The sequence below is a fragment of the Giraffa tippelskirchi genome, chromosome 9 (genome assembly GCF_054371585.1).
Source record: "Giraffa tippelskirchi isolate mGirTip1 chromosome 9, T2T-mGirTip1v1.2.pri, whole genome shotgun sequence".
In the NCBI taxonomy this organism is placed as follows: Eukaryota; Metazoa; Chordata; class Mammalia; order Artiodactyla; family Giraffidae; genus Giraffa; species Giraffa tippelskirchi.
Window position 1 is genome coordinate 4,460,617 of NC_137283.1, and position 26,547 is coordinate 4,487,163.

At 41.3% G+C, this 26,547-nt stretch overlaps 1 protein-coding gene across 15 annotated transcripts in view; it reads left to right on the forward strand.

Annotated features, from left to right (window-relative positions):
• Positions 1 to 26,547, forward strand: part of RBMS3 (RNA binding motif single stranded interacting protein 3) — a 1,621,798-nt gene that overhangs the window by 1,531,700 nt on the left and 63,551 nt on the right. For 11 of the 15 annotated variants that reach the window (XM_081526995.1, XM_081526994.1, XM_081526999.1 and 8 more), the window contains 2 exons: positions 11,430 to 11,540; positions 18,848 to 18,895. In XM_081526995.1, coding sequence (XP_081383121.1) covers positions 11,430 to 11,540; positions 18,848 to 18,895 — 159 coding nt within the window. The remainder of the gene's footprint in view (positions 1 to 11,429; positions 11,541 to 18,847; positions 18,896 to 26,547) is intronic. The other 4 variants (XM_081526997.1, XM_081527006.1, XM_081527008.1 and 1 more) reach the window with 1 other exon arrangement.

The window sequence follows — 26,547 nt, forward strand, 5'->3', positions numbered from 1 at the left end:
GTATTTGTAAAATAGTCTTTTACATCGTGGTTTATGATAGGGTACAGAATATGGTTCTCTGCGCTATGCAGTGGGACCTTGTTGTTTATCCACTCCAGATGCATATCCAGCTTACAAATCTCTTACAACTGACTTTGGAAGTGCGCAGTAGACCTGGGTACTGGGGAGCGTATACACGGGCGCCCTGCAAATGAAGCGGGAGGCCTTCCGTTGCACAATGTGTTCTCCCACACAAATGATGCGATTCCTTCGCATCATCTACCCGACACCACATGGGATTTTACGGTGCTTATGTTTGTGTGGTGGACCCCCTCGCTAAGAACTAAACATTGACCACACGGTTGGAATGGGGTGCGATGAACACCAATTCACCCTGAAGCTGCTGGAGCTTAAAACCCTCTGAGGCGGTTCTAGGATTCTTCTGCACACTTAATATTTCCATTGGCCCAGCAACTATAATCTCTTTAAGTAGAAATATGAAAAGAATATAGTAGCCCACCTGCATGACAAAATTCCTTCTATAGTTTTAACCAGGTATAGGAGTTTAATGATAAAAGAATGAACAAAACCATTTGACCCTTGGGCCCCAAGGTCTTCAGAATGTCAACTCTCCCTCAATACTGTAATGTATATAAAAGCCATTGTGCTTGATTAGAATTCTAACGAAGTTTGTTAAAAACATCAAAAACCTGCTAAACAGATTTCTTTAGTTTTAAAAACAGCACTCTGAAGGGCTCAAAAAAAGCATGGCTGAGAATACTATTACCTACATACCTGCTTTGGTAAGAAATATTTCTGTGTGACATATTTACCTTACATTCTCATCCAAAATGACACTATTGTATAAATAGTCACTTAAGCCATAACTGAAACCACCATTCACTGTTGAATAGTCACAGTATAAAATTAGGATCTTTTAAAGGGGACTCCATGAGTAGAATGAATTTGGCTTTAGTGACTTTTTTGGAGTATAATTGCTTCACAGTGTCCTGTTAGTTTATGCTGTATAACAAAGTGAATCAGCCACATGTACACACGTATCTCCTCCCTCTAAGTCATCACAGAGCCCTGGGCTGAGCTCCCTGTGCTGTACAGCAGCTTCCCACTCGCCATCTGTCTGTACACACGGTAGTGGACATAAGTCAGCTTCCCACTCGCCATCTGTCTGTACACGCGGTAGTGCAGATAAGTCAGCTTCCCACTCGCCATCTGTCTGCACACGCGGTAGTGGACATAAGTCAGCTTCCCACTCACCATCTGTCTGTACACGTGGTAGAGGACATAAGTCAGCTTCCCACTCACCATCTGTCTGTACACGGGGTAGTGGACGTAAGTCAGCTTCCCACTCGCCATCTGTCTGTACACGCGGTAGTGGACGTAAGTCAGCTTCCCACTCGCCATCTGTCTGTACACGCGGTAGTGGACGTAAGTCAGCTTCAGCTTCCCACTCGCCATCTGTCTGTACACGCGGTAGTGGACATAAGTCAGCTTCCCACTCGCCATCTGTCTGTACATGCGGTAGTGGACATAAGTCAGCTTCAGCTTCCCGCTCTCCATCTGTCTGTACATGCGGTAGTGGACCTAAGTCAGCTTCAGCTTCCCACTCGCCATCTGTCTGTACACGCGGTAGTGGACATAAGTCAGCTTCAGCTTCCCACTCGCCATCTGTCTGTACACGTGGTAGTGGACATAAGTCAGCTTCCCACTCGCCATCTGTCTGTACACGCGGTAGTGGACATAAGTCAGCTTCAGCTTCCCACTCGCCATCTGTCTGTACACGTGGTAGTGGACATAAGTCAGCTTCCCACTCGCCACCTGTCTGTACACGTGGTAGTGGACATAAGTCAGCTTCAGCTTCCCGCTCTCCATCTGTCTGTACACGCGGTAGTGGACCTAAGTCAGCTTCAGCTTCCCACTCGCCATCTGTCTGTACACGCGGTAGTGGACATAAGTCAGCTTCAGCTTCCCACTCGCCATCTGTCTGTACACGCGGTAGTGGACATAAGTCAGCTTCTCACTCGCCATCTGTCTGTACACGCGGTAGTGGACATAAGTCAGCTTCCCGCTCTCCATCTGTCTGTACACATGGTAGTGGGCATAAGTCAGCTTCAGCTTCCCACTCGCCATCTGTCTGTACACGTGGTAGTGGACATAAGTCAGCTTCCCGCTCTCCATCTGTCTGTACATGCGGTAGTGGACATAAGTCAGCTTCAGCTTCCCGCTCTCCATCTGTCTGTACACATGGTAGTGGGCATAAGTCAGCTTCAGCTTCCCGCTCTCCATCTGTCTGTACACGTGGTAGTGGACCTAAGTCAGCTTCAGCTTCCCACTCACCATCTGTCTGTACACGTGGTAGAGGACATAAGTCAGCTTCCCACTCGCCACCTGTCTGTACACGCGGTAGTGGACATAAGTCAGCTTCAGCTTCCCACTCACCATCTGTCTGTACACGTGGTAGAGGACATAAGTCAGCTTCCCACTCGCCACCTGTCTGTACACGCGGTAGTGGACATAAGTCAGCTTCAGCTTCCCACTCGCCATCTGTCTGTACACGTGGTAGTGGACATAAGTCAGCTTCCCACTCGCCATCTGTCTGTACACGTGGTAGTGGACATAAGTCAGCTTCAGCTTCCCACTCGCCATCTGTCTGTACACGTGGTAGTGGACATAAGTCAGCTTCCCACTCGCCATCTGTCTGTACACGCGGTAGTGGACATAAGTCAGCTTCAGCTTCCCACTCGCCATCTGTCTGTACACGTGGTAGTGGACATAAGTCAGCTTCCCACTCGCCATCTGTCTGTACACGCGGTAGTGGACATAAGTCAGCTTCAGCTTCCCACTCGCCATCTGTCTGTACACGTGGTAGTGGACATAAGTCAGCTTCAGCTTCCCGCTCTCAATCTGTCTGTACACGTGGTAGTGGACATAAGTCAGCTTCAGCTTCCCACTCGCCATCTGTCTGTACACGCGGTAGTGGACATAAGTCAGCTTCCCACTCGCCATCTGTCTGTACACGCGGTAGTGGACATAAGTCAGCTTCAGCTTCCCACTCGCCATCTGTCTGTACATGCGGTAGTGGACATAAGTCAGCTTCCCACTCGCCATCTGTCTGTACACGTGGTAGTGGACATAAGTCAGCTTCCCGCTCTCCATCTGTCTGTACATGCGGTAGTGGACCTAAGTCAGCTTCAGCTTCCCACTCGCCATCTGTCTGTACACGTGGTAGTGGACATAAGTCAGCTTCCCACTCGCCATCTGTCTGTACACGTGGTAGTGGACCTAAGTCAGCTTCCCACTCGCCATCTGTCTGTACACGCGGTAGTGGACCTAAGTCAGCTTCCCACTCGCCATCTGTCTGTACACGCGGTAGTGGACCTAAGTCAGCTTCCCACTCGCCATCTGTCTGTACACGCGGTAGTGGACATAAGTCAGCTTCCCACTCGCCATCTGTCTGTACACGCGGTAGTGGACCTAAGTCAGCTTCCCACTCGCCATCTGTCTGTACACGCGGTAGTGGACCTAAGTCAGCTTCCCACTCGCCATCTGTCTGTACACGTGGTAGTGGACCTAAGTCAGCTTCAGCTTCCCACTCGCCATCTGTCTGTACACATGGTAGTGGACATAAGTCAGCTTCCCACTCGCCATCTGTCTGTACACGTGGTAGTGGACATAAGTCAGCTTCCCACTCGCCATCTGTCTGTACACGCGGTAGTGCAGATAAGTCATCTTCCCACTCGCCATCTGTCTGTACACATGGTAGTGGACATAAGTCAGCTTCAGCTTCCCACTCGCCATCTGTCTGTACACGTGGTAGTGGACATAAGTCAGCTTCCCACTCGCCACCTGTCTGTACACGTGGTAGTGGACCTAAGTCAGCTTCAGCTTCCCACTCGCCATCTGTCTGTACACGCGGTAGTGCAGATAAGTCAGTGCTACTCTCTCAGTTTGTCCCTGCTGTGTCCACATGTCCATTCTCTACATCTGCATCTCTACTATGACCCTTCAGATAGGTTCATCAGTACCATTTTTCTAGATTCCACATACATGTATTAATAGACAATATTTGTTTTTCTCTCTCTGACTTACTTCACTCTGTATGACAGGCTCTAGGTTCATTCACATCACTACAACTGACTCAATTTAGTCCTTTTTATGGATGAGTAATATTCTATGGTATTAATATATATGTACCACTGCTTCTTTATCCATTCATCTATTGATGGACATTCAGGTTGCTTTCACTTCCTAGCTATTGTAAATAGTGCTACAATGAACAATGAAGTGCATGTGTCTTTGTGACTTTTAATATTGCATAGTTTAATGTAACATTTCCAATTAATGGCAACTGAATCAAAAGATAACATGAAATTAATATTTATGAGGCTGTAAGAAAAAAACCCTCTATTTTTATAGTTAATAGACATACTTTCTTTTGATAAGCAATGTACAAAACTCTTCTAAATTTACTTTGTAACAATGGAAATCACCCTACTTCTAAACATGATACCCCAAGCCCAGAAGTATACAGTCTTAGGTAGCAGTCCAAATGTACCAATCAAATCTAATTTGTCTAAACTTAGAAAAAAGAAACCTAGCTCTAATTAGCTGTGTTTCCAAAATGAATAGGAATATAAATTTAAACTCAAAAATAATGATATAGACACTATAAAGTTGCATAATATAAAGTCAAATAATAGTTTTGCTTCCTTTTATTGATAAATCATAGAATTTGGGCAATAAATTTAAATGTCAAGTTAGGATTAGGGTTAGGATTTAAGAAACTGGTTTATATCATAAATATAATCTCAGTGTATAATCTAAGAGTTGCTGTTATTTGTAGGGAGCAGTGAGTAGATGTATGTTTTGTGCCATTTTCTGACCACCGCAATTTCAAATCTTTCTCATTTTGTCTAAATGGATCTTATGAATATATATTTGTGTACCAGGATGTCTGAACCCTAGCACTAATGTTTTTGGCTGGATAACTCCCTGTCGGGGCAAACTGTCCCGTTTGCTGTAGGGTGCTCAGCAACACCCGTGGCCTGTATGCAGGGTGGCAGTGGCCCACAGTCTGACAACTCAAAATGTCTCCAGTCGTCACCAAATGTCCCTTCCAACCACTGCAGAATAGCCCCTTGGTGAAGACCACTGGTGCATTAGCATACACAAATACTCTTTAATAATTTTCATAAATATGCTATGGTGGCTTTAGTAGAACTTTTGACTTCAAGTGAATTTCAGATCTCATCTCTAAGGATGTAGTGACTGAATATATTAATAAATGTACATAAACATGAGCAAAACCGTGGTTTTGAAACTGAACCGCCCCTTGTGAACAAGATTTTTCATAATCTTTGGATTGCTCCATTTTGACTGTTAATCTCAAAGTAGCATTTCTAAGTAACTTTTAATCGGAAATTTGCTCTTTCATCATTTTCCAACTAGTATTTATGAAGCATATATTACATTCCTCATCTACACAGCACCACAATGCTGTAAGTGGACAGCTTGAACAAGCAGATGTGATTTCAGCCTTTCAGAATAAACAATCTAAGTTCTAAAAGCTGGTCAGTGTTAGCCATTTTTAATTGTACTGAACAATTTGTGGTGCCAGTATATGAAATTGATTCCCAAACACTGAATATCTACTGCATGTAATTCCTAATCATAAGAATTACAAAAGGTGTGTACAAGCATAACCCTCACCCTCTTGGAAAGTATATTGAAAGAAGCAAGTGGAGAATAATAAAGGGAAGGAAGGGGACTTCCCTGGTGGCCCAGTGGTTAAAAATCCACCTTCAATGTAGGGAGTGCAGGGGTTTGATCTCTGGTCTGGGAACTAAGATCCCACTTGCTGTGGGGCAACTAAGCCCATGTGCCACAAGTACTGAGCCCACGCACTTGAAATAGAGAGACCACGAGCCAGCACTAAGACCGGATGCAGCCAAAACTTAAATAAATATTTTAAAAATGAAGGGAAGGAGGGATAGGGGCTAACATGAGTTCCTCAGGGCAGCCTGGCTTCCACATTCTCCCAAATCTCTAGCATTTTTTTTGGAGATTATTCCAAAATAGTTGGGGTGGAAGTCATATCTACCTGCTTTGCTACAGTTTTCTAGGTTTCACACACACACACACACACACGCGCGTGCATGCACACACTGCCCTCTCCAAGTTGGAAATCATCAATGTATTTGAGGATGATTCTGAGGATGGGGGTATCTTTCCCAGTCCTCTTTTTTCTCTTCCCAAGACACCTTCTTAAACCCCATCAAGCACTCCTGCAGACAAAGCAAAACGCACACGAAAATCAACAAATGGAAAGGTGAGACATCTCTACATATGTAACGTGGAGTGTCACACACTCATATCGCAGGGCAATCCATTTGGATAGCTGTTTCCCAAGTTAAGTGAAATGCCTTCAAGCCGTTTTTATCATGAAAGCATCATTGCTGCTAGAATGGTGTGTAAGCAAGTATCACTTTCTGTACTGTACTCAGTCACTCAGTCCTGTCCGACTCTTCATGACCCCACGGACTGTAGCCCGCCAGGCTCCTCTGTCCGTGGGGATTCTCCAGGCAAGAATGCTAGACCGGGTTGCCGTTTTCTTCTCCAGAGGATATTTCCAACCCAGGAATCAAACCCAGGTCTCCTGCATTCAGGCTGATTCTTTTCCATCTGAGCCACCAGGGAAGCCACTTCACAGGGGCTAAAAAAAAGTCTGGTGTACACAAACCCCACTAGATATTTATTCTAGAAATATTAAAAACTGAGAGGCAGAAAGCACACAGATGAGAAAGAAGACAAATCACTTTAAATTTTTAAAATCATGTTGAATGATTGCTATTAACAAGTCCTATGGTTTGGCATAAGTGACCGTAGGAAAAGATCACAATACAGGCTGTAAACATTGTTTTTTGAAGGAACATAAAGATTTTTTCATATTCTTTTCTGTTATGATTTAGCATGGGATATTGAATATAATTCCCTGTGCTATACAGTAGGGCCTTTTTGTTATCCATCCTATATATACCAGTTTGGACTGCAAACATTTTGACCTGAGACACCTAGACTGGACAAGAGGGAAAAAGAGGATGATATTTCTTTTCTTTTTTCTCACTTATGAATACTTTTTCTTTTATTTTTACATTTCTGTGATTTCAAATTCAAGGCTCCCTAAGTTTCCCAACAGAAAGGATTCTTAATGTGCCCCAACACAAGACAAACTGATCAAAAAAAAAAAAAAAAAGTCAGGTCATCAGACTGAGGCCTGAATTATTCAGATAATCGCCCCATTTCAGCTCATCAAAAATGCTGGCTTGACCTCTTTGCATTTTTAAACAGGATGTAATCTAATTATTACACAAAGGCTCATGCCCTATCACAGGATTGGTTTAAAACAAATAATTGAGAAACAGCATAAATAAGACCCAATTGTTTGTAACACTAGCTTATATAATAGCAGTTAATAGAGCACACTTCTCAAACTTTAGGGGGCATCAGAATCATTTGGAGAGCTTTTTAAAACACTGATTTCAATGCCTGAAGCCTAGAAATTCTAATTTAAATTCTTAATCATACTTGGAGTGGCATTGGCCCAGAATATTGGCAATCACAGGAACATTCATCCATGTAATTCTCATTGTAGGCTATATCTTGGCATTAATGTAGGATTTAAACCACCTATGTGTGTTCTTGATGGGAAAGAGCCTTGCTGGTGTTTTTCACAATTTGCCAATGATCCCGTATTTCCATTGGAAAATTAAAACATTGTTGAACTCTCCTAGACTTAAAATTTCTTTCAAACATTGGCAGGAGGTTAACACCACAGATGCTTTTCTGGCCTCAGGTCAGATATGTTTAGTCCACATCAATGATCTTTGGAAACTTTATCCAAATTCCTGTTGAAATTGTTTATTTCAGAATTAGGGCGACCAGCTCCAGCCTACATCTCTTTAGTGTGAGCTGCTCTGTTTTGCAGAGGAGGTGGCTAGAACAGACCAGACATTCCTGTCCGCTGTCTGGTCATTGTGCTTTTTAGTGAAATTGCAGCATGTTACGGTATTTTTCTTTGCAGCTTAAACATTGAGCAAACCCAGACATCCAGAGATGCTAAAATGAAAATTATGTTTCCTTTTGCTTTGCATTCCCCAAGCAAACTCATTCAGACAGCATATTCTATACATTTGAATAAAAGAAATTACCTTTAATGTGTTTGCACCATCTGTCACAAAACACTCTTCAGTCTATGGCTTAAATGCATCTGATAGGAAGGGATTTGACAGTATATTTAATGAGGCACAATTATAGTTTTGCCTTAACAACCATAGATTTTTCATTTCCTTTTCTGTTATTTTTTCTCCCCCGTTCTTTTGTATCTTACATAATACAGAAGAGATTCTATAGTTGAACTGTAGTTGGTGAACACAGTGGCTGGCAAACTCCACTCTTTGTTATAGATAACAAGTACTTCCTACTCCCTAAGTTGTCTATCCCCAATAAAGTTACCATCAAGACAATGTGTTTCCCCAAGGGCTTCCTGTCTACTATTTCCAACTTACTCACTGCTTGTAAATATCTTCCAGCCCTCGAGACTGTTAAGAAATGCATGAATTTAATTATTTGTGGGAATCCTGAATTTCTTGAACGTTTTTACTAAATCGGAACAAGACTCTGAGTCCCAAATACCACACCCCCCTCCAAGAAGCCTTAGTTTCTCATTCATTTTATTCGCAGTAACTGGCCTGGTTAGGATTGTTTCCCTTGCATTGTCTTCCACTGTGTGCCGAGTGCTGTTATTTCCAATTCTAAATGATGACACATCCCTCCCCAGCCTTCCCTTTGATTGTCGGGTTTCTGGTTTATACACAGAAGCAGCACTCTGTAGCATCTGTAATCAAATGAGTCCCCGAACACTCTCCATGAAAAGATTCTCTAAAGGGACCAGACAGTTCTTCTGAAACTAATTCCAAATGCAGGCTCTCAATCCTGCTACACTTGTCACACACAGGTTTTCATTTACCTGTCACAGGCTCACCTTACCCTATTAACATATTGCCACCACCAAAAAGACACAAGACTACCTCTCACGCCACTGGGGAGTGAGGTCACCCCTAGGGCATTGGGAAGAAACTATCCTGGCCAAACATAATTTGGCCCTTATCTCTGACTTACGATGAACAATTCTTTATGTGACTAAAGCAAGCCGATTAGAATTGTGGGGTTTCCAAATTGTCACAGGTCAGCTGTGTGTCAGAACCTCGAGGGGCTAATATTCTAGGACGATAGCCTAAGTCTCAAGTCCAAGAAGAGTACTGAAGTCTCGCGCCTGCTAAGGATTATAATGTTGTGAAAGTGCCACTTTTTGGTTGGAAAAAACACTTTAGGACTTACCTTAACTCTGAAATTATGCTATAGTTTATCTCTAAGTGATTTAAGAACATCTTAGTTCTTGAAGTATTTACTGATGAAAAGTGAAAGTGTTGTTCGCTCATTTGTGTCCAACTCTTTGCTACCCTGTGGACTGTAGCCTGCCAGGCTTCTCTGTCCATGAGATTCTCCAGGTAAGAATACTGGAGTGGGTTGCCATTCCCTTCTCCAGGGGGATCGTCCCAACCCAGGATTGAACCTGGGTCTCCTGCATTGCAGGCTGATTCTTTCTTTACCATCTGAGCCACCAGGGAAGCCCATTTACTGATAGTTGGGTACAATAAATACCTGAAATAAAGGCTAGTATGTTATTTATAAGGGGAAAAAAAAGATGCTTTTGTTAAATTCAGGCAGCAGGAAGAAAAAGTGATGTGATGTGTCAGTGAATTACAATTAAGTAAGAGCTTATCTCTCTTGAGAAGTATTCTGATGAATGACAGTTTCTAGAAGCATCCAGAAATTCAAACAATGCCAAGTGCTAAGCTATGTCTATTTACAAGCCACAGATTAGAAAATAACATATTTGTTTTGACTGATTCTAGCTCAAAAGTCCAAACGTTTTTGAGAACAAACCTAGCTCTGTATATCAATCATTTAAAAATATATGGTTCGATTTCTGTTTTCCTTCTCAGGTGAGGAGGAGGAGCCCATAGGAAGGCTGAGTGACAGTCTGATCCTTTAACAGCCACAGTCAGGGAGCTAGATTTAGATACTGTTGTGAGAAACTGATTACTCTGAGCCAAGGCATTTTAGGACATGTTTGCTTGTGGGTAATTAGTTTAGCTGCTGAGGTCCTGCCACCCACATGAACCTGTCTGTCCTGTTTTTATTTCTTCAAAATTGTTACTTAGAGGGGAAAAAGTCACATAGTGAGAAAAATCAAATTTACAGAAAAAATGACATTCAGATTCATAATCATTTCACTACTAGTGGATGTTTAAATGAGCTATTTTAGCATGAGCTTCTGCCTTTATTATCACCTTGAAAATAAAGCATTGGAATTAGATAATCTCAAAGATTCCATCCAACCCCAACTTTTTAATTTCTTTTTAAAAAGGTCGTTCCATTCTCTGTGTGTGTTAGTTGCTCAGTCACGTCTGACTCTTTGCAGCCCCGTGGACTGCAGCCCGCCAGGTTTCTCCATCCATGGGATTCTCCAGGCAAGAATACTGGAGTGGGTTGCCATTCCCTTCTCCAGGGGATCTTCCCAACCCAGGGATCAAACCCGGGTCTCCTGCATTGCAGGCAGATTCTTGACTGTCTGAGCCAGCAGGGAAGCCTAAGTTAGTCAATTAAGGCAGAATAGAAGGAGAGAGGAAAATAAGAGAGGGTAGTATGGCCTGGCTCTGTGCTTCACAGGCCACGTGACACTTTATATATGGACGGAAGTTTTTTAAAACGTCTATTACTTCTCGCGTTGCCGACAGTTATGATAAATCAAAAAGCACATTCTAGATGTAGGCCCTTCCTAACACCTGATGAAACGGTTGATATTTTTGCATTTTAAGAAACTTGAGCTGTGTTGCATTTGACCAGCGTTGAACAGGATTCTGTGTCTTCTGTCTTGTGTCAAACACAGATAGAGAAAACAAAGTAGGTCAAAAGATGAGGAGGAAAAAATATAGGAGACAGTAACTTTGATTTTTATAACATGACATTGATGTAATATGTCCTTTAAAGATACCCGGTTAGGAAGCCCACGTGGGCCAGCTTTATTCTCCTGGTGGAAGGTTGTATTGATGTGATCAAGAATTATCTATATAAATCATGGGTAAATGATAGAAGCCAAAAGTCTTACTCAGTATCAAGAGAAATATTTATATTCTTTTATATTTAGAGAAGCACAGGATGACACGGATGGATGTAAAAATCACACGGGGTTCAGTGTAGCCTTTTGAGTAAGAAGCACATATGATGTTAATGCAGTTCACTATGTTTATATTTTTAAGTTCCCCTCGTTATAAGGCGTGTTTTCAGATGGACGTTGTGTGTGCTTGTAGGGCGCTGTGATTACGCCAGCGATGGACCATCCGATGTCAATGCAGCCGGCAAACCTGATGGGCCCCCTGACGCAACAGATGAACCACCTTTCGTTGGGTAGCACAGGAACGGTGAGCTGCAGAGTTTGTTTCCTTTTGTTTCCTTGGATTTCATCAGTAAGAGGCAACACTTTCTGTTCTTACCGGCAACATCAGCAGAATGGATTCTGCATCACTGACAAACCCGCCTTTTAGGTCCCAGTATGAATAAGCCGCACTCTGCATGCACAGTTCTGGGGCACATGTACTCACACTGACAAGGCTGAAGGTTCTACTTTGCTGCATTTAAATTTGACTTACACAAAGTTCTAATGACGCCATGCCCCAGGTATGTCTGTTTTAGACCTTGTAACTGAATACACTGGAGCCTGGTTTTCCATTCTCAGATGTTTATGATTTCAGCTCACAGCAGCCCCAGGTTATTCCCAAGAAGGGAGCCAACTTTGATTATAGCTAATACACGGGGCTTTTTATTTGCTTTCAATGTTTATAGCAATAAGATGTAATTGAGAACCTCACATAATTGATATATTGTAATCTTTCTTTTGAATATGTCTACATAGATGATGTTGAAAAAAAATGGAAAGGAATCTAATGTACCTGATGTATTTATAGGTCAGGAAGTTTTTGATTAGCCATTATTTTTTCTTAGGGAACAAAGTATATCAAGAAATGTCCAAAGCAGACTTACTTTTGTATCAACAAGGTATTTGAAATCATTGGCAAAACTTTGTTTTTTAAGAAATCTTTTCGCAGACAGTTCCCCAAGTGGTCAAGAGGGCACAGGTCCAACACAACATGGAATATTGCAACTTCGTTAATTATAGAAACAATAAAAACTGTAAAACCAATCTCCCCTGTAACAGTTTTTATTTTTCATAAATGTTAATGCAGATAATTTTGTTATTTTTAAAGAGGAAGTAAAACTAGACATATCTTCTGAGTGAGACAGCTTCAACACTGTGAGACAGTCTCCTGGTCTCAATGTCCCTCTTCATACGGTTGAAATCTTGAGCATGGTGATCTATAAGCTATTTAGCGATGAGCCCCTATGACTTTGTCTGTCTCGTAGCCACCACTCCTGTGATTCCCCCAATTATACTGACGTCATCTCCAAACACCTGTTCACTCTGTATTGGAGATTTTTCCTTGAAGCAATGGCTTGCTTACTACATAGAGACGCTGACTCACAGGCTTTTGAGGATATAAGAAGCTTCTGACATGTCCACTGAGGCCTCAACAATCTGCTCTAAGTAGGAGGAATGTCAATATACCTCACGGAAAGAGTCCCATAGTTTCAATAAAGAAATTGAGTGTTTTGACATAAGGTTCCCACCTGCAAGGCCCCCATTGCTGAGCCTATAAACAGCAGTCGCTGATACCTCATGTGTCTGAAGGCTTAGACTCAATCAGATGATTCTTTAGGTTTCTGAACCAGACTTTTAAAAGTCATGTCTATGACTGTGTTTCATTCTGCAATGTGGTTCAGCTAATTTTCATTAGGGATGGAGAATTTAAAGATACTATTTCTATAGCTTTTAGCAATGTGTGATTTTTTTTTTTTTTTTTTTTTTTTGGTAGTCACTTTGCTCATTAACAAAGCAGATCCCAGGACAGTATTGGAAGGCCTGAAGTTTCTCATGCCCTACTACTGATTTCCATTTCCCCTCCTAATGTTCACAAATTATGCATAAATGAGCTAATACACTTACTGTAATCAAATGACAAATCTGATAAGCGGGGAGGATTATAATGCAAAGCATAAAAAGAAAACACTTTTTAAATTCTACTCATTGGAATCAGAAGCAAAGACTGCTGACTTCCTGAAATGCAAATTTGGAAACTAGAAAAAAAATGTTAATTGAGAACATGACTGAATCCTTTGAGCAATTGAAAAATAAGCTCAATTATAGAGAATGAATTCACAATTACAATAGTTATTGATTCTATAATGTATATTATGACTAGTATTTGAGCAGTTTCAACAAGAACACAATTTTGCCCAGCTGGTAATAGCCAGCTTATTCAATAATGATATATATTCTTTCCTTTCTTAGAAAGCAAACGTGTAAGCATGTGGCTTATATTTAACATCAGATTTCTTCTAGCTTTTTAAAAAATTCTTTTTCTCTTTCACATTTGCACTAATGCTTAAATACATAATAAGCTTTGTATAAATTGTTGTTTTAAAGTTTCATAAGGTTCTGAAAAGGCAGAGTGTATTAATTTGTATATTTATTCCACAAAATATCACTGACAATGCTGAGTGTCCAGCATGAAGTTATACTTGTTTCTTAAGCTGTCACTCTTTACTTCAATATCATAGATTTATTTTATCTAAATTTTTGATTGGCATTTGAAGTAGCTCTTAAGCAATTAAGGTTGATTCTCTTTAATCAAGTTTCACCACCTTATTACGTATTTTCAATATAGTGTATCCATTGCTGGGAAGGTGGCCTAATGTCATGGAAAGAATAGTTGGTATTGAAATTAAAGTTGAGTTTAAAACCTACCTCTGCCCTTTATTAGCTGTGCATATTTAGGCAGATTACCTAACCTCTCTGAACTTTTACTTTCTCTTTTGCAAAGTGGAAGAATAATACTGATATCCCAGAGGTGTTGTGAGTGTCAATAGCATGAGATATGTAAACATATGCAATACAGTGTGTTGCTTGCTACACAGCAGATGCTTCTCAAAGGAGCCGCACCCCCAGCCCTCTTCCTCCAGTGGCTTCTAACTTGTGGGCACTGAGTCCAGGTCACTGGAAGGAGGTCAGACACTGTCAACCACAGTTCAGCTCGCTGGCTGCTCTGCTTCATTCAATGTAACTTACTGTTTTCCACTCTCCACTTCCGTAGCTTCTAACATACCCGTTCAGGCTGTAAACCCAAAAGGTACAGAGACCAGCCAAGTCACATTAATGAATAAAGCTGATTAAGTCCAAGCCCCAAATCCTGGCAGTATATCAGCAAATTTGGTCTGTTTTTACCTATGTCACACATAGCTGTGTAATATAAATACACACAATACTGGAAATCATATTTTAAATTAGAGACACTTTTGAATGCAGTCATCATAACAGCTCTGCCCACATGTTGGATGAGTAGCTAGCAAGACGCTGCCTCTGGCAGCCGCGAACACAGTTCCTCTTCTAGAGAGGGCAGCCAGACCAATCCAGATGCTATAACCACAAGGGCATACAGACCCCAGGTGGCTCACCTTCTAGTTCTTGGAACTAGATAAGCTAACTGTCTGGATTTTAATGGGAAATCTCCCTATATTTGAATACTGGACCCCGTTTGTCCTAAGAGCTGTCAATTGGTGACTCCTGCCCAAGGTTTTCTTGATTCTCCTCTGACCTCTCTGGCCACTGCTTCCTCTTTTCTTTCCTAGGCTGATGGGTAAGTTTTTAAACTAGCTCCTCATTCAACTGTCCTCCACCTTGATGGTTTTGAACTCTGCCTTCTATGCCAAAGACTCTGCTGTCTGAGTCCCCAGGGCTAACCTCATCTCAGAATTTTAGCCTCATTTTCCAGCGCTTGCTAAATATTTCCACATGACCTTCCCCTCCAACATCTCGAAGTCAGCACAACCCAAAGGAACCTCCCAAGCTTCCTCCCCACTGGCCCTTCCTTTTATAGGGTCCCACTCCTACTCCCCCTCAAGCTGATTCCGTGACCACTCACCCCGGAAGTCCAGCATTATACCCAGGACCCAGCATAGACCATTTTCTTCTTAATCCCCACCACGGACCGTTACTTTTCAAGTCCCATAGACATTTGTCAGTTGCATCCTCACCTCCACATCCTCGAGTCTCCGCCCTGGGCCTCGTTGATTAAGTGTAATAGTCCCCTAACTCTTTTTCCTGTTTCCCATCTCAACTTCCCTGCATGTTGCCACAGCCAGGCAACCTGAAAGTCTTCAACCATATCTCTCTCCTACTTTCCAGAGGCTTTCAAGCATCTGACCTCACTGAAATTCTGCAAAACAAGATATGAACAGGGACATGTCAAGATTAAGGCAGGAACCTCAACTCCAGGCATAGTTTCCAGGGGCAGAGCAGAGAGGTCCCGGGAATAACCCAAGTAGGCTGGGTTCACTGCTGATAGGACCTGGAGCTACAGTAGAACTCTCCATTTTTCAGAAGGGGAGCCTGACGCTCTGTCCCACTTTCTTTCCTAAGATCCCTGGGTAACAGAAGTATACTGAGTCAAGACTTTTTCATTTTCATAAAATTAAATATATTTGGTCCCCCAGAGCCCCACATTGTGAAATGGATGCCATGTAGTTTAATTAACCATTCTTCTACCATTTGCCACCTCAAATGTTTATCATCCAATTCCCTACCTCTTTTCTAAGCTGGACAGAATCTGCAGGCCTTAAAAGAAAAATGAATTTTATGCAAGCAGTGTAACCATTTTATTCCAGGGCTCTGCTGACCTTGAAGAATTTTCTAGCTTTTTCCGCTTTTGTTTATTTTTTGTCACAGGATTCCCTCAAGAACCGAAACCCTGTTATCCATAATTTCTTATCAGTCTATTGTAAGCTTTGGCGGAAGCCACTGGGGGTTTTACTGTTATGAGAACCTCCAGATTGCATGGCAGTCTTGTTTTACAAGTTTCTTATCTCCTTTTCATTTGTTCAGTTGGTGGTCACCAGTGGCTTCCAATGTCACCAGAATCTGCTGAAAGAAATAAAAAGGTTTTGTTCTGCAGGCTCCTTATCTACAGTTCTGTTTCTGTCTGCAAACCACTGGTGACTTGTGACATCATTGGATTCTGGTGGTGTAACCCTAGCTGCATACAAAGATAATCTTGTAATTGTTCTTGACTTGTTCAGCACAGTTCTCCCACAGTTTTCAGTGGCATCATCCTTCCCACAATGCTTTTAAATTCTTTCAATTATTATCCAGGAATATAAGCATTGAAGCAGAGTGGTTAAAACCAATACATGATGTTAAGCGGACTCATGATTAGGAAACAGTATCATAAATTTGTAAGTGGTCATGAGTATATCTCCTGAGGTGATTTTTCAGGAAAAATATCAATCAGTTAAAAATGGTTATACAACAAAGAAAGTATAGAGGAAAGGGAATAGCTTTTAAAAATTTGTTTAGTCTTATTGTAAGACAAGTGAGGTTTTGAAGTTAGTCTTACAATGTAAACAGTAAACAAGTAGGCATTCAGTGAAAGTGTAGTTTTATGAAAGTTTATTTGCAAATAGTAAGGCAAGCTTTCACTGTTTAAAAAAATGGATTCTGAATTCCAATAAATTAGCAACAAATACAAAATTCCCAGTATATAAAATGCCAAAGGATGTGATCAGATAGTTGATAGAAGAGGAAATAGAAAACCAAAAAAAAAATATGAAAAATAATTAACAGTAAATTAATCCAATACACACACACACACACACACACACACATGGAACTCATTAAATAAAGTTATTAAAATAATGCATATTGCTGACAAAGGTGTCAGGAGATACATAGTCATGGTACTCTGATGGTAGGAATCCAAATTTATAAATGTGTGAGCTGGAGAGCAGGGTGGGCCCACAAGACCCATCATAAACACTCTCTTCCTCAACCCAGTGGTTATAGTTTTGAGCACCTAGTCTACAGAAATATTCTAGTATAACAGAAACTATGTCTAAAAATATTCAGCCCATTGTTTATTATAATATTTAGTAAGGAAGGATGATTAAATAAATCATAGCCCATCCATAAACCAGAATGCAATGCAGCATGAAATTATAAGAGTATAAAATAATTAGGAGAAGGATTATTTCTCATGTTTAGTCAAAAGAGCAGGATGTAAATTTGCACGTGTGGAGTATAGTATCAGCTATGAAAAAATACTTGTGAAATAATGCTGTAACAAATACAAGCAGGATGGTTTCTGAGTGGTGGGATTAGGGAGAGTTTCTATTTCAATCATGATACTTCTCTACGTTCTCCAAGTATTCAACAATGAGCATGACGTTTTTATCCATTTTGAAATGTTAAAATATGTTCTTAGACAATGATTAGTGTCACAGGCTTGTTTGTAGTAATAATATGCAGTTAGTTTTTTTTTTAAAAGATACTTAGAATTTTACTACCACTATTAATAAAATATTTGCAGACCCTTTGAAAATTATGTTTATAAATTCTAGATTTAGGGATTATAATCAAGTCACTAGGTAAACATAAGTGTTGTGAGAAACAGAATAACTTGTGCTGAAGGTTTACTTGCATATTTGAATCTTTGATCAATGCTTGCTTGGCTGGCCTCGCATTGTTCAACTTCTGTTCTCACACACCATTCACTCATGAGAGAGTGATCAACATTGTCATTTTGTGTCAGGGAAATGAAATGGAGAAATTTGTGATGTTCCAAATTAAGTGACAAGTAGGTGGAAGAAAAAAGTTTGAATTTTTAGTTTTTTAAATGGAATAATGATCATATGGATGGAACAAGGGTCATGTAAGCACGTATCTAATCTTGTTTGGGCAGTATATTTTGCAATACCTGGTGCCTTTTACATAGCTTACCCCTCCAAGGGGAGCTGGAACTAAATGAGAACTGTCCATTTTTAGAAGTGGGGACCTTGAGCTATAAGCCATCTCCCACTTTCCTATTTGACGTCTCTGGTTAAAGAAATGGTATTAAGGCAAAGCCTCTTTTTTATAGTGTTATATTTGGTCCTGTGTCATCTCAAGTTTTGAAATGGATGTCTAGTTGTTTAATTAACCCTGATCTAGTATTGGCACCTCTAATGTTATGACACTTTGGAAAAAGACAGCGGCCATTTGTTGAATAGATCCATTTCTATTCATCTCTGTATTGATGATTCTAGCACATGGGGCTCCTTGGTCTCGATCGACCACCCGTGGGAAAAGAGCCAGAGATAAATGGTCAATAACAAAATTTTAGCTTCAAAACACGTCAGCCTCCAGAGATTTGGGGAATGTGCAAATTTTTCACTTATTTCTTTTAAAATTATAGTTATTTCTTTTGTTTTCCATGACTGGGGTTTCATATTGTGCTCTTGGCCCCTTCCTGATGAGCAGCCTCATAGAACTTTGGTGTCAGCCAGAGAGGGTACCAATCTCACATTGATGACCCAAGGGTGGGACCAAAATTATGAAAGAGGAAGATGACAATATTCTGGGTCAGACAATGCTGTCCTTGCAGGTCACATAGGGCCTAATGACATGTCCAGAGTGGTGGTTTTGGGGGACCACTAGGGGGTCATAGTACCCTGAGGGCTTAAAGGCAGGCACCTTAGGTACCATGTGACATACAGCAAGCTCTTCCAAGTTGTAGAGCGAAGATTCTATTTTATTTTCTTTTGGACTTCATTGCATTCTTTCTCATGCTCTTTTCATTCAAAGATTCAGTCCCAAGACAGGATTATGATACTCCACCAGCTGTTGTGTCAGGTAGGAAAATTCTAATTCCTTTAAGACTTGATTGGATGGGAGAGAGGGAGCTTGCCTGGTTTTCTCCAAAACTCTTTAAAGCAGTGATTCTCAAACACAGATGCTAAGTAGGCAGTTGAATTTCAGTTCTGGGATGGGGGATTCGCATATGCGGTTCAAAAAAGAATATTTAATATTCCAATCCAGTTTGTGTGTGGAAAATAAATATGTTGCTTTTGAAACAAAAAGTAAAGGCTCAAAGACATTTGGTCTTGGAGTCTGTTTATCAGTGATTCTCAGTATTGGGATATTCATTAGACTTTCTGGGAAGCAGGAGAAGGATATTTAAGTTAATCAAAAGAGGGCTCAGGTGAATAAAAATAATTTGAGAAGCACTGCTTTAGAGACCAGAATTCTTCTGAAATCAGAAAATCATCCCATTTTGCTTGTTCTGCACCCAGCATAGTATCTGACACATAGTAGGTGCTCAATATAATTGTTGAATGAATCAAAACTTCAAATTTGTTCCAAAAATTGTATTTGGGATATTGAAAGAAAAGCTGCCAATGTTCCATGTTACTACAAAGTGGCCGAGGTTGATTTGAGAATGCATTAGCAGGGTCTTGAGCATTTTAATCAGTGATATTAAAGTTACTCCGTAAAACCCAGTAGTGCAGTTCATAATAGAGTATATGGATGTGAAGACATGGGTTTGAATTTTGAACTGCATGGATCTTCTTATACTTTCATCTTAACTTTGAAGTTGGTTTCTTACAGAGAGGAAAATGGGCACAATTTTTCATTTTTGTTGATTTTAACTAAATAAAATACTGGCAGCAAGAAGGGCTTTGAACTCTCTAATCCTTTGATGTGTCAGATGATGAGGACATAAAATCTAAACCAAGAAAGGGCAGTAGAGAGACAGCGCAAGAGATGAAGGCCAGAAATAGAATGGGGGAACCCAGGGGGCAACAGAGTCTGGCAACTGAGTGATGGTTTTGAAGCAGAGAACATCATGTTCTTGGCCACCTGGTTTGCTGGACCTGGTGTCTGCAGGATAATCCTTTTCTCGTGTCTTGTGGACTTGTCTGATTATGCTTATAGCTGAATACTCCTCTTAGAAGTTCAGTGGAGAAGCAATGACTTAGCTTTCAGCTGTGAAGTTACTTTGGGCCTCCTGGAAACCTCTGTAAATTGTCATTAATGAAAATATTCCATTATATCTTCACACACCTGTTTTATTTAGGATAGGGGACCCCTGAGAGGATGCTTTCTCTAACGTGTTCTGCCTTTACTGTGCTTAACATGTGATGTCTTTGTTTAACAAGAGGCATCTGCTCTCAGTCATTCACCAATATTGATAATAATGAAAGACACAAAATGGAACTTCCCTGCCACTAGAGTTTCTGATTTCCCTTTCAAGAACACAATGGAAAAGCAATGAAAACATCGAAAGCACTTACTAGAGATGGGCCATGGGTCAGGCTCTACACAAATCAATTATGGCAAGACATCAGGTGGCAACTCTAGACTCAGAGTTCCCACTTGGTTCACAGTCGGCACCACCAAGAGCCCTTGAGCAGAGGAGCGGCTGGATGAAAGCAGTTCTCTGAGCAAGTTCATCAGGCGGTTTGGTGTGTGCTTGAGGAGTCAGACACGGTCATGACGTAGAACCGTCAGAAAGCTCAGCCATGCCGTCACTGGACTAAGACAGGCACTGGAATCTCAGTGGAATGCAAGGGGACTGAAACAGAGGTGACAGGAAAGAGAGCATTTGGGGAGATTTTACAGTTGTTTTCCCCTGAGGAGACTGAGTTGGTGGTTTGACATCTTTTAAATTTACACAGACTTCTTTGGCCTCTTTAATCTGTCTCTAAATGAAAATAGACTTGCCTTCCTAAAGTGTTTATGACTTGTCTGGTGGGCACCATTTGAGTGACATTTGAAAAATGACATGTCTTTTGCCAAACCCTTAACCGTATCAGGAAAGTCAAACAGGCATAAGGTGCTGTGACACCCTCTTCAAACGAATCCCAATACGCTCGTGTTGGACAACTTGAATAGTGACTGATTCTTGGCCATTGGAGGAGTCAGCTAAACTATCATGATGTATTGGAGCTGGAGATATCTCTCTGGTAACCTACAGAAACAAAACTCAACTTAATTTTGTTCATTCAACATATCAAACATTTTTTGACCACCCTCTGAGTGCTAAAATGAAGATTGGAAACTCTCAGGAATGAAGTGAATTCTGAGCTTGATTTGGAAGGATGAATATGAGTTTACCGGTTGGACAAGAGTGGGAAACATACATGAAATGTACATGAAATGAAACCGTATGGGGTAATTAGATGACTGCACGTCATTTTGGAGGGAAAAATGTCATGATGGCAGACGCTGAAGGGTGATCTCAGGGTAATCAGGGTAAATCTGATTTTCAGCAAGGACTCTTTCCTCTTTGAACCACATGCCACCTTGTTCTTGTATTTATTGAAAAAGTATGTATTGGGAGCACAGCATATGACAGTCTACGTGTCGGGTGCTAGGGCTACAACTTCCTTCTAAAAGTCTAAGGTCCAATTAGGAAGTTATGTACAAGTGAGTGATTACAACACAGTGTCATAAGTATTTCCATAGGGACAAATATATGATGTTTGAGTTTGTAAAATCTTCAAAAAGATAACCTGGGTTCAGAATCAACTTGGGTCACTCACTAGTCGTGAAACCTTGGGAAAATTATTTAAGTTCTCTGTGGCTTGGATTACTCATCTGAGGAGGTATTAATTACCTCGCAATGTTGTTGTGACCATTAGATGAGGTAAAATATGTAGTTGACTTAGCAGGGATTCTGGCATTAAATAAGTGCTCAAGTGGGCTCCCTGGCGGCTCAGCTGGTGAAGGATCCGCCTGCAGTGCAGGAGATCTGGGTTCTATCCCTGGATCAGGACGATCCCCTGGAGAAGGGAATGGCTACCCACTCCAGTATTCTTGCCTGGAGAATTCCATGGACAGAGGAGCCTGGCGGGGTACAGGCCATGAGGTCGCAAACATGCCTGAGCGACTAACACAAGTATTATTAACAACAACTGTGCTAATCATTCTTGTTACGAGATGCTATGTGGATACAAAGAGAAAACTGACCCACAGCTGAAGTCATAAATAGTGGAAGGAACCTCTGAATGGAGACAGAGGACACACGGGAATTAGTCAAGTGAAAAATAGTGGAGTGGGAAGGAGTTTCAGATCAACAGGGTGGCGTATACAGAGCTCATGGGTAGCAGGATATAGCAAATTCGGGGAACTTCAGATGCCTCAATAGGACAGGGATGCATAAAGAGAAACGGAAGTAGAGAAAACGTTTCCTGAGAAATAAGCTGGGGCAGTGTCATTAGCTACAGTAGCTTGGCTCCACCCTGGTGGCAGTAGATGTCAACTAAAAAGTTTAAGTCAGAGAATAATGGGATCCCTCTGGATATAGGGTGAAGAGAGAGACAGACCTGGAAGATGGGGACCAGAGCTCAAGGATCCGAGCACAAAATCAAGCTGATTCATGCTCAAGGTGTGGGAATAAGGGTGGAGGGTTGACACATTCCACAAATTTGACAGAAGTAGCATACACAGGACTTGAGAACTGGTTGGATGCAGAGTAGAAGAAGAAGAAGAAATTAAATGAGGCTCTTAAGTTCCCAGCAATTCAGTAGCTTGAAGTATCACTTGCCGAGCTCTGAACCAGAGGAAAGAGAATCAAGTTTGGCAGGAAGCAGGCTGAGTACAGCATCACTGAGTTTGAGATGCCAGTGAGGCACCTAAGTGAAGATAATCGATAGCTATTTGGTTGTGGGTATCTGGAACTCCTAGGTGGAAATGGGTTCTGGAGTAATCATCATTGAAGTAAGCCATGACACCCAGAGAATGTGCTTAGAGTGGAGAGAAGTATGCAAATTGTTGAAAATAAAGAATGGGCAGAAAAGGGAACCTAAAGTAAAGATTGGAAAAGACAACCATAAACATACAAGGAAAACCAAGAATATGAGTTCTTTGAAGAAGCCAAAGCAAAAGAGGGTTTCAAGAGAAGCCTGTCCAGGAAGATAAGTTTAGAAAAGAAGCCACTGGATTTTGTGACACCAAGGTCACTAGGCAATCCGACAGGGCAGTTTGAAGGGGAAGAGCAGAGACAGTGAATGTCCTGTAAGGAAGTGGGTGTGACACGTGCCAGACTCTCCTCCGTCTGACTCACTTCTCTATGATCATCCCTAGGATTCTATTTGCTTTTTGTGAAGTTTTGAATGACACCTCCTGAGACTGGAGTGGGAAATAGCATGGTAAGGAGCTTAAGGATGACAGAGATTTGGAAAACTGTAGAGGAAGAAAGGCCAAAGGTCAGCTAGCAACACAAGGAAAGCTCGAGGATCCAGTAGTGGGGCTCCGTGGGGAGTTACAGCCTACAGGTGTTTGCAGTAGCAGTCTGGGGTGGTGTTTGATTTTCCACTGCAGAGCTCAGTTGCCAGGAAAAGAAGAGAGTAGGTTAATCCAGGGCTAAGGTTTGAGCAAATGAAGGGGAAAAAAAGGGCAGCGTGTGCTGACATTACTGACGAGAGAGTGACAGAGTGATAAACTAGTTTCTAGGTTGAATAGAAAGAGCAAAGAAGGCAGTAAGGGGTGGTAGAGGAGATTGTAAGGAAGATAGAGACTAGAGGTCCCAACAAGGTGTACAGAGTGATCAGAAATACAATACTTGGGCTTAGGACTCTGGATAATGAACTATTCTCAGCGAAGTCCAGGTCATGGGAGTAGATGGTCAAAGTGGACTTAAGGTGAAGCTGGTTGGAGGTTAAGGAGATCAATAAACATGAGCATAAGAAGCTGGTATTTAAGTGGAGTATTTCTGTGTGTCTAGATTTCGTTTTGTTTTGCTTTTTGACACTAATAAGATGTAGGCCAATCACTGAAGACTTGACCTCACAGAATTTTTAAGAATCAAGTGTGTTTTTTTTTGGGGGGGGGGGAGTGCGTGGAGGTAAGCTTTTGGAGGATACATCTAATTAAAGGCAGGAAAGTATACCAGATTAGTATTTTTCAGAGTGTGATTTGTGTATCATCATGATACTAGAAGTGATTTTTAGGAGGCTATGGATCAAAACTTCTTTATTTTTATTTCAGCAACTGTAAAGTTACTTTAATGTAGATTTGAATAAGTTAATCAAACACATGGTTGAAGATCTCTTTTTTTAGGAAGAGTCTAAGGTGAATAGTTAAACAGTTAATACATTAACAAAAATAACCAAAACTAACAATAATTGAGGAAGAATAGAGCTAAAGCCAGAGTGGTGATGTCCAGAGAACATGGCTGATGTCTGGGAGACGGGAGTCTCTGATTTCTTTGCTTTCTCCTTGCCCAAGCCTCTGCTACACTTTTTATCCTGCTTGTTTCAAGGGCAGAGAACAAGAGGCTGGACCTACATTTTCATGCAAACTCATGAGTCTCTTCTGTTTTCGATGTTTCTTTTCCATACAATTATAACTAACTCTAAAAGATTTTAAAATGAAGAGTAAAGCATCATTGTTTTCTGTCCATGGTTGGGTTTTATGAGAAACCTATGAGAACTACAGATAATTTGTTGTCAAATGTTTATCTCAGTTGCTTTGAATTTAATTTCCTAGAAAGGCATCATGATGTAATCAAACAAAAGACTACTATGCACAGTGAAAAGCTCCGTCATGTCCCAACTCTTTGTGATCCGGTGGACTGTAGCTTTCCAGGCTCCTCTGTCCATGGAATTCTCCAGGCAAGAATACTGGAGTGAGTAGCCATTTCCTTCTCCAGGGTATCTTCCTGACCCAGGGATTGAACCAGCATCTCCTGCATTGCAGGCAGATTCTTTACCATTTGAGCCACCAGGGAAGCCCAGACTATGAACAGGGAGTGAACCAAAGTAGAACCCAAATTCATTCTCCTTTTCTGAAAACCTTAGAATTCAGAATTGGAGTTTGTGTTTGGAAAAAAATGGAAAAGGACCAAATAACGCATTGACAGCAACCCATAGAGCTTCTGAACACGGATTCTCGGCCATATGCCTTCTACACACTGGCTAAAACAGGTCGGAAAGAGTCAATGTTTATCATCGGTCCAACTTCAGGATGAGAATGACATCTTCACCATGGTACTTGCTCAGATTCAGACAAAATTCCCTATCAATATATTATGCAGTTTTTCCTACATTGTTCTGCTAGTCAGTAACATCTGTTTGCTTTGGAAAGCCTCCCTAATTTGGAATCAGTGATGCCCTACCAACCCACCTTTGTACTGTATCCTGAGTGGGAATTATTTCATAAAACTCTTCCATAACTTGGCAGGGGTGGGGGGCTGTTTAAGCTAATTCGAAGAACAAAGCCATTTCTTCAAATAGGAGATGTTTAAACTACTTCAAACCATTTTTCAAACTCTAAACGTGTTTTCATGGATACCATGAGCTAATTACAAATGATTCCCATCTCTTAATTAAAAATTAGGTCCATTAGTACCTCCCATTAGCAACAATTAGCCATTAAATTGTATTTACTGTAAAAGACCTGACACAGTTATAAGAGCTCCCACAAGCCATGCATGAAAATCAGTTTCATTTCTTTGCTCAGATTCTGTGCATCTACTCTGATTACCAAACCACATTTGTTTAAGTGTACCGATTGATTTCTTTTCAATAAGTTCAGTAAGGACATTTTGTTCTACTGACTTATTCATTCATTCAACTAATGTTTACTGGACTCCCATAGAGCTGTAAGGAACCAAAGCAAGACAGCATAAGACAGAGACACATCCCTTCAAAGAACAGGGGTTCTAACCACAAAGGACAGAGTTACAAAGAACTGTCACCAAACACAGCATGCGACAGATGCCCTAAGAACTGTCCACGGAGCGGGACGTTGTAGCGACGTTGGTGCAAGACTCTGACACACAGGCCTGTGCGTGCTGTCCCTGTGATCCTGCTGGTGCATTTACATTGTTCACTACACAGCAAAACATGAATTTTAAAAGGCTTTTCCTGGGGGACCACAGTGTTTAGCGCTCTATTCAAGAAACCGATAACTACCAGGAGCTTGTGCAAATGGTCTTCTCTGATATAGAAACATCACTGTTGTTTGGCTGTTTCTTTTTTTAGGGTGGTGGGGGGCGTGGGATAGGAGGATATAAAATCCTGTGCCTTACCTAATCTTTTAAAATGTCTTTCCATTTTATTCCTAGATAAATGAGGTAGTGGATGTTTCTTTTTGTGTCTTTTTGTATCATTGTATTTACTCACTCTTGGCTGCGCTGCATCTTCGTTGCTGTGCAGGCTTTTCTCTAGTCACAGCGATCAGGGGCTACTCTTCTTCATTGTGATGTGTGGGCTTCTCATTGCAGTGGCTTCTCTCGCTGCAGAGCACAGGCTCCCGGGGCGCCAGGGCTTCAGTACCCCAGCTCCCCGGCTCTAGAGCACAGGCTCGGGAGTTGTGGCACGGGGCCTAGTCGCTCTGCAGCATGCGGGATCTTCTCAAATCAGGGATGGAACCATGTCTCCTGCGTTGGCAGGTGGATTCTTCCCTACTGAGCTACCAAGGAAGCCCTATGTCTTATCTTCTAATCCAGCAAGTGTTGTTTGTTTTTGTTTGTTTTGTTTTTCTGTAATCGTCCAGAA